The sequence below is a fragment of the Arachis ipaensis genome, chromosome B03, assembly GCF_000816755.2.
Source record: "Arachis ipaensis cultivar K30076 chromosome B03, Araip1.1, whole genome shotgun sequence".
NCBI lineage: Eukaryota > Viridiplantae > Streptophyta > Magnoliopsida > Fabales > Fabaceae > Arachis > Arachis ipaensis.
In genome coordinates, this window is record NC_029787.2 from 10,608,068 (window position 1) to 10,617,832 (window position 9,765).

The window sequence follows — 9,765 nt, forward strand, 5'->3', positions numbered from 1 at the left end:
ATATTATATTAATATCTGTTATTATTTAACAATTTTTTAATAAAATAATTATATTATCTCAAAATAATTTTGGTAAGAGCTAAAATATTTTTGTTTTTGACAGAAATCACTTTATTCTTAAAAAAATAAACAGAAAGCGAATTAGGTATTTATCACTCTCACTCCATGTTTATTACCTAATAATTATATTTTGTCCTTTTCACCTATATATCATATATTTTTTTCTCTTGCAACAACCAACTAGACCTAACACTCAATCTAAATTATGTGTGCAAGGGATCTCAACCCCACACAAAACTCTATTGTTTTGTCCTATTTCATCTATATATATAATTTTCTCTATTATTTTGAACAAAATTATTCAGTGTTGAGGATAAGGTATTTTAGAAATAAAAAAAATGAAATTAAGAAAGGCGAATATTTTAAAAAATGCCAGGCTAATATAATTCTTCCGAAAAGATTTTGATGCTCTCAAATATGTCATAGCTAGATGTGCATCCACTCTTAATTTATGGTTATATTTGTGTTCCATGGAAATTTAAGTACAGTCGACTTCATGTGAAGTTGATATCTGAGAGTCGTTAAACAATTTGACTGATCTAACTAAATTTTCATCTAACGACTCTCAAATATCAACTTCACGTGAAGTCGACTCACCTGAATTTTCACCCCCTCTTGATATATACATGCAGCACGCGTATTCAATTATAAAGGGATAGTTTCTATATATAGCTGAACAGGAGAGTAGGTTTGCCCAATAGCCTTGTTGGATTTTAACTATTTTAAAATGGAAAAAGTTGGTAAAAATTAAAATAAAAATTTAATTATTCTTAAATTAAGATAAAAAAAATTATATATTATAAAAAATATAAATTTAATGATAATTAAAATATCATTTTATTACTTTATTAATTGATTTTTTTCCAATTTGTTAAAAGATTTTTTAAAGATTAAGGACGTATATATCCATTAGCATGTATTGTCACTTCTTCTTTTTAATTTGGCAGCAAGTAAATGACAACCCCTTACTATATTGGGTATCAGAATTAATAAAGCAGAATATCGAGATTTAAATTTGTTGATAAAAACAGATAGAATTGAACCAAATAGTTTAGATAATAATAGAAATATCATAAATGAATAATAAATATTATAATTTTTTAAAATATACAAAGAAGTCTATAATATTTTCTTGTATGTTATAGAAATTCATAAAAGAAAAAAGATTATTTATGTGAGGGAGACTATTAATTTTTTTTCACTTTTTAATTTATTAATTCTATGCAAAATTTTATATATATATTAACAAATACCTTAATCACTTATATATAGTTTGCTGAAAGAAACAATATAAGAAACAAAAAAATCATTATTTATTTAAATTGTCATTTTATATAATTTTATCAAGTTTATGACAAATTAATAAATATTAATTTAATTTTATCATTATGTACAATTTGTTTTCAACTCATAATTAGTTAGTAACTTATTTTTTTATTAAGTCAAAAATTTCAACTAAGCTAATTTATCCAATTTTAACCAAATCGAAACTTGCAACTTAGCTAGTTTAGCCACCACCTTATCAACTGGTTTCTTCTAACCTTATCAAATTGCATGTTTTGGTAATCTTAACTTCTTGCAGTTGTTACTGTTTATAGCCACAATTTTTAACTTCAAAATTAAAAGAATATATTTTGCATCTTTTTACTGGCTATTGGACTTGTGTGTTCAAACTCTCTTGTTTTTTTTTCAACATTATATTAAAATTAATTTTTTTTTCGATAGCAAATATAGTAATAAAACTTTTGAAAAAAATTAAATTTCTATGTCTCCAGCCTTCCAGTGGTGACATTTTTTTTCCCTCTAACTTTCCATGGTTTGTGAGGGAAATGGTTAGGGTAAGTTCTATTTTAACCCAAAAAAATGTCTACCATAATTGTTCGTCTGGTCCTGCTATTTTCAGTTTATTTTTCCCTATCTCGTTTTCGTACTAGTCTCATTTAAGTAATTTTTTAAAATATTATATTTTAATTAGAATGTTCAGAATTTATGATTAATTTATTTATCATGTAATATTAAAAGGAAAAAAAAGTTAACATATCTAACACATGCTGATTTTAATATAAAACTAGCACGTGGTATTGACACCTTGACGTATTTCAAAATGGATATCCAACATTATAAAATTGGATAATGATGATAATGAAAAATTATTTTATTAGTTTTATAGTGGGTAACCAATATTTTACGAAGATAATTTTCAACAGAAATTTATACCTCAACAAATAATTAAAAAAGCTCATTCACTAGCAAATACAACAATAAGTATAAAATTTTACAACCAATCGTAATATAAATAAAAATAATTTATTTTCAAAAAATCATCGCATCTAAACACATAACTTTAAAAATGTTTACGTGCATCAAAATTATATTATTATAATAAATTTAACACTCGCAGCAAAATTAGAAGGAAAAAAATTAGGAAAAAAAGAAACAAGAGGAGGAAAGAGAGAAGCTACTGGAAGAAATAAAGATTTCTTTCTCAAAATCTTCATTATTACATTTGAGAAATACAAGAAATTCGACGATCCAAAACAGAATAGCATCAAGAAAGAAGAAAAAATAGTGTTTCTTTTTTTTTTTTTTTGTCTCTTTCGTTTTTGGATAGATGATTGATTTTTTGTCTTAAAGAAAGTTTGAGCGAATGCAAGTCCAATAACCTGTCCTTCGCAGGTATAATACAAAACAAATTATTTATGGCCCAAACCCCAAAAATCTCATTACTGCAAAAACAGTTCTTCTTTCTGGTTTTCGTTATTCTTTTGAAAGAAAAAAAATGTTCTTTTAAAGCTCAAATTGAAAAAAATTTGAAAACACGAGAATATTTCGGTGTTAGTCATTAAACTTCATATTACATAACAGAACTATTAGTCCAACCCATATTTTTATAAGATTTTTTTTAGTGAATATTTTTATAAGATATTTTTTTTTTTAGTTTAATTTTGATACAATAATAGCATGAAATATTTTTTAGACAATCCTTTAATCACGTTCTCTTTTTTCGATAACTATTCACGTAGTCAATAAAAAATTAAAAATAGTCTTTATTTTTTATAATATATATGACATTACGCAACCGGTGCACTAAAGTTTATTTATTTAGAAAATAGCTCTGTTAGTTCGTCAACTCACCAAAAACTTGATAGACAACCTTTAATTTTCTTTTTGTCAGAGAATAGACTACTATTTTAAACTCGTGTTACAAAAGTGCAGTGGGCCAAAACCCATTTCATTTTTTGTCTTGAAACCCATTTCATTTAGTAGCAAGCTTTTGTGGTTGGGCCAGCCCATTGTGGCAACCATAATTCAGTGTATTTCACATGTGGAAAATTAATATTATCGTTTTTTTTTTGGTGAACAAAGGAGCCAAAGGCCCAAGCTACACTGAAACTACATTATGGGATGAGCCACCCCAAAAACATCACCTAATAACAAAAATTCTATCCTAGTTGGAGGAGAGTTCCAGTATTGAGTGGAACAATTTTGCTCAAGACTAAAATTAGCTAGCCAATCTGCACAAGCATTTGCTTCTCTGTAAGTATGAACCATGTTAACTGTCCAATTTCTTTCCATAAGCTCTTGAATTTGCAGTATAGCACTGATCCATCATCTAAAAATTTCCTATTTTGAGTGACACTGCTAATAACTGCTTGAGAGTCAATTTCTATTTTCACCTTTCTGAACCCCAATGTCCAAGCCATCTCAAGCCCCAAATAAAGACCCCATAGCTCTGCCATATATGCTGAGCAAACTCCCAAATTTCTAGTAAAACCCATCACCCAACTTCCGTCACTATTCCTAATGAGGCCACCACATCCTGCTTTACCTGGGTTGTTCTTAACTGCACCATCAGTGTTCACCTTAATCCACCCTTTAGGAGGTGGATACCATTTAATAATGGTTTTTCGACGAACTCTAGAATCATGCCTAGGAATCTGCTTGTTGATGGCTTTTCCAACCTCACAAGCATATTCTTGTATACTAATGTGTCCAGCAATAGGTCTCTTAAAGGGGTATTGAAAGATCTCTTGATTCCTCCAATTCTAAAACTTCCAGCACGCTATGAAAAATATGTTTATCCATTTTTCTTGGCTGGAGAAGCCCCAATTATTACCAAGACTGTTTTCCACCCAATCCATCAGTTCCATCCGAAAGAAAGTTGCAATACCATTTTATTTAACGAATTTCTTCCAGACGGGTTTAACATCACAGTCCCTCAGAACATGCAAAGTGTCTTCTATTGTGTTTCCACAATGATGGCACATAGGCGAGCTACCATACCATTGACTTCTTTTCTTGTTAGTGAGGATCCTGTCATGAGTAGCTTGCCAAATAAATAATTTCATTCGCTGCGGTCCTTTCCAGGTCCAAATGCGTTTCCAAACTTCCCTTCCTTGAGATTGGATTCTATTGCTATAACAGTAAGCAGATTTAACAGAGAATCTTTCATCTTTGGAGTGCTTCCAGGCTAATTTATCAGGTGGGTCAGAAGCTCTCGGAGGGGGATTAGCACAAATGCGTTGAATGCATTCATCCGGCAAGAGCTGTTTAAGATGTTCTATCTTCCATTCCCCTTCATTATTCACGAAATCGCACACATAGTTATTCTTATCTCCACTAGTAGCGCTTGGGAGTTTATGTTTTAAGAGATGATCCCTTATATTTAACCAGTCATCCTTCCAAAACTTGGTTAAACAACCATTGCCTACCCTATGCACCAAACTTTCTTGGATGATAGGCCACAATTGTGATAAACTTTTCCAAAGGGCACTACATCCGAATGTCTCCCTCACCGAAGGGGTTGAGTTAGAGATACCATACTTGCTATTGAGAGCTCTTACCCACAGCGCATTAGAATGATTGATCAGCTCCCAACAAACTTTCAGGAGAAAAGCAGTATTCATACGTTCAAGACTCTTGAATCCAAGTCCTCCTATCTCCTTGGGTAAACATAAAGTTCTCCAATTAATTAAGTGAGCTCTTTTGTGCTGCTCATCCGATCCCCATACAAAGGTTCTTTGTGCTTGTTCTATTTGATGACAAATCGCTTTTGGAATTCGACCATGTTGCATTTGGTAGTATGACATCGGGGTGATGGCTGATTGAGCTAGAACTACTCTTCCAACCATTGAGAGACATTTCTGTTTCCAGCCCTTTAGCTTATTTTTTATTTTATCAAGGCTTTGCGCATAAGCTCGCCTTTTGTTTCTTCCTTCAAGGATATAGGCACCCAAGTACCTACCAATCTCTGTCGTCTCCATAAACCCAGAGCAGGCTGCGATGTCTCTACGAGTTGCAGTGTCTACATTCTTGGAGAAGTAGATATGGGTCTTCCTCGTGTTGACAATCTGACCTGAAGCCTCACAAAACCTCTGAAGATAGCCTATGATCTTCATCATTTGAGTTGATGATGCTTCCGCAAACAATATAAGGTCGTCTGCGAACATAAGATGGGATATGATAGGACGTCGTCTTCGAAATGAGAAAGGTCTCCAGTCTCCCGCCTCAACCATATCCTCAATAAGATGCGAAAGTTGGTCCATACAGATAACAAAAATATAAGGTGAAAGGGGGTCACCTTGTCGAATGCCACATGAAGGAATGAATTTATCAGTTGCTTCTCCATTCCATAAAACTTGGAAACTGACCGAACGAACACACATCATGATGATATCTATCAATTCCGGTGGGAGGGAGAAATCCCTAAAAGACCGCTCAATAAAATTCTAGCTCAGATGGTCATAAGCTTTTTCTAAATCGATCTTAATGCCCATGTATCCCTTCCCTGATCTGATCCTTCTCATTGAATGAATATTCTCATTAGCCACTATGATATTTTCCTGTATTCGACTCCCTGGGATGAAACTGGTTTGGGCAGGAGAGATGCGCTCATTAAGAATAGGCTTAACTCTGTTCGCAATAATCTTGGTAATAACTTTGTATGTGACATTGCATAAAGCAATGGGGCGGAATTGGTTGATGAACTCCGGGTGTTCTATTTTCGGCACTAAAGCTAGAAATGTGTTGTTAACAGTTTTAATCTCATCCGGCTTCGCCCAACATTTTGCAACAAACTCCTTTAGTTTATGCCCCCACAATAGACCAGTTATCCTTATAGAATCCCGCAGGGAGCCCATCCTCCCCTGGAGCCTTAAGGGATCCCATAGCAAAAATAGCAGTCTCAACTTCTTCACTTGACACAAAGTTCCTTAACTGTTGAATCACTGCTCCATTCAACTCAGGATACCAAGTATTAGTATTGATACGGTAGTCCCGGTTAGTAATGTTTTCCTTAAAAAGACTCTTGTAATAGTTACAAATGTGGTCTCTTAGGTACCCCTGTTCCTCAATCCAATCCCCATTTTTTTGTCTGAGTTTGAGGATTTTATTACGCCGCCTTCTGATAATTGTCTTAATGTGGAAGTATTTTGTGTTCCGATCTCTCTCCACTATCCAGTTTTCTCTGGATTTCTGCAACCACAACATTTGTTCTCTATCCAGAATCTGTTCCAGTTCATTGCTCAGGTCAACTTCAATATTATCTAAAAAAGGTATGGCCGTATGGGCTAGGTTGGTATTTGTTGACATCATTATGCGCGGTTCAAATGAATTATTATTTATTAAGGTCGTTGTTTAATAATCAGTCTGAGTGACACAAATTTAATATTTTGACTAAATATTTTATCAGATAAATGATTTATCCAATTCAATTAGAGGGCACATGGTCCGGTCCGACCCGAAATTCCGGCTTGGTTCCAAATATTTTAAGGATTAATTTGGTGTAATTTTATCGAGTTTAGAATAGAGTAAGGGTCTCAAAAATAAATTCGGTCATTATTTCGAGACGGATCCAGGTCAATGCGAACCCAGCTTCACCTAATCCATGTGCATCTTAAGAAAACTAAAAAAGATATATATGTTTTAAATTAATTTTAATATTATATTATATTAATTATAAGCTTATTGTTTTTTTTTTAATCACATTTGTTGAATTAGAAAATAGATCAAAAAAGCATCAAATTAGAATTTATGGACAAATTCAAGTTCAAATATAGATATCAACTTTTCGGTAATAAGTTTTTTCTTTATAAATAAGTGTATCATAAATAAGTTTTTTTATAAATTATTGTTAAAACTTTAAAGATCTGATTTTTACCCGGTTTAGACCAGTATAATTGTGGTTCGAAAATGCTTAAGTTTCATCAGATTTAGAGCCAGATTATGATCTAAAAAATAAACCCGGTGTATATTTAAAAGTCGGATCTGGGTCAAAACAAACCCAATTTCACCCGATCCATAAACACTCTTAAATTCAATAATAATTTGATTGATTTTTCTTAATTATTTCATGAGTTCTAGTTCGATTTTAATAACTATGACCGATATCGTATTAGGGTTAAATATAACTCTTGTTTTGATTCGCACCTTCTCTAAAACAAAATTAAATCTCTAAAGTTGTTTCCTTTTGTAACACCATTCGAGTGTGTCGATATTCCAAAGTATGGTCCCATATAAAAATTTCTCAACCGGTATTTTGATAGCATATAAAAAAATGAATAGCTTAGCACAAATGGGGAAAAAAAAAGACACAAAGACAATTATTATGTAGTCACAAATATAAACTTCAAAAACTGCATAACCATTGCTGGCTGTTGTTATTATATAATTCATGATGATTAACATCAAAATATGAGTAGCATCGACGATTTGCAATTGAAATCAAGAGAGCTTCCTCAAGATCCTTAGCTACACTCCCTTCTACCAAGGTAATTACGTATTCAATTAGTGTTGCATCAAATGGCAACATTAGAGGCACATTGCTACATAGACCAAATTCTTCTTCAGCCAACTTGAATAGCTCTATGAAGATTTTGTTGCTCAAATACACCAATGGAAGCACGAATCGCCTCTTATCTGTGCTATACACAACAAAGTGACCCTTCTCTGCCTTCGTCGCCCACGCGCCGCCGAACCCTTCCTCTTTCGACACATAATTTTCTTGACCCTTTCGCCATTGGATCCTCTTCCTCTGCTTTGCAGCTTGTCTCTGCCACTTACTTGCAATTTGGATCATTTTCTTGGTACTAATCATCTTTGATGGTGAAGAACTATATAGAGAAGAATATGATGAGAGACTAATAAGTGATATGGGATATGGTAAGGGATTTAATTTGTACTCCTTTATATAGTGGAATGAAATTTCCAACATAGGGAGAGACAATTTGTTGAATTATGGTACTGAAACTGTGCCTGCTTTTAAGTGGAAGCAATTAAGCAAAAGCATGCATGTGATGTGTACATTGAGTTTGTCCACAATCAAATTGCATGGAATTAGGGTTCTTGCTCCTGTGTGATGCTTATATTATGTATCCGTGATTGGCCACTTGTTTTACAAGGCTCTAAATGGGTCCAAGATTTTGGAATAGGAAAGTGGCCAAAATTCATAGGAAAAAATATCATACATTGAATGGGGGAGAATTGTGTAACAAAGTGATCAATATCACAACCATGTGCTCTTGCTTTTAATTGTGGATTTTGTGGACAAATACTTCAATTGTCTTACAACATTTTTAAAAAATATAATGTTGGCTTAATGGCGATTAATTAATTTATTAAAAGTTGATTAGGTTGAGGTTTGTGTAAATAAGAATGTCTTTTGAATTCTATTTTTTAGATATAACTTCAAAAGCACCAAATAAACATAATAACTAAAATTATTATAAGGATTTCAACAGATAGCAGCGGTTTTTAAGCTGGATAGTGACGATTTTCAACCACCGCAAAATAAATAGTTGCGGTAAGATAAAATTTTATAAAATTTGAATAAAATTGCAAAATTTTTGCTAAATCAATTTTTTTACGATTTAAATCTTATTATAATTTTATATTTTACGTATGTAATTTACTCTTTTGATTTTATGTAAAATTTTGATTTCCTAAGATTGAGATAAATATTTTTTTCAAGAACTTTATAATCATGAAAAAAATATATTTCTATATTAAAGACAGTATTTAAATGCAATTTGAATTCCAGAAATTTAATTAAATTCTTCTTTAATTTCATTACCAATTAAAAAAAATAAAAGTAGTCTCCAAAAATATTCATAGTCATTATTTTCATTTACAATGTTTTAAAAATGACAAAATACAATTAAACTATTTTTGAGAACGTGTATAATAAGCATGAAGGATATTATATTTATATGGAGCAAGCGAGGGGAAATTATTAAAAGACCAAAATGAAAGGTGGTTATGGTGATGGGATAATAAATAAGGTAAGGGAAGAAATTAAAGGGTACATGTTGGGGCCTAACTGTTAGCGAAGTTGAAGACACAACAATATTTTAGTGGCTGAAGGCATGAACCGTGAAGCACTCAGTGCATCAATTAAAATCACACAAAATGGTTCAATTAAAGGGATTTAGTTTACCTTCCTGAAGTCATGGTACATATGGAATACAATTTTGTGGCCACTTGTTCCAGTGTCTCTTTGTAATGCTAATAAATCCAAATCCTTGCATTGCTGGCACTCAAACCCCAATTACGTATTGCAATAATTAATCTTATGCCAACATCACTAGTCAAAGGAATGTACATAAATTCATTATTATTTTCCCTTTTTTAATGCTTTGCATTTTCAATTTGAATGTGACAAATCCATCACATATAAAATTAATTACCTTACGTGCGTATTAGAAATTA

General features: G+C 32.1%; 1 protein-coding gene across 1 annotated transcript; it reads right to left on the reverse strand.

Moving 5' to 3' along the window:
- LOC107634171 (auxin-responsive protein SAUR64-like) lies at positions 7,688–8,155 on the reverse strand. The gene has a single exon (XM_016337744.2). The coding sequence runs from the start codon at positions 8,153–8,155 to the stop codon at positions 7,688–7,690; it is 468 nt and encodes a 155-aa protein (XP_016193230.2).

Excerpts from the sequence above, each read along its gene's own strand:
- LOC107634171 (XM_016337744.2), bottom strand. The coding sequence starts at position 8,155 with ATGATTAGTACCAAGAAAATGATCCAAATTGCAAGTAAGTGGCAGAGA.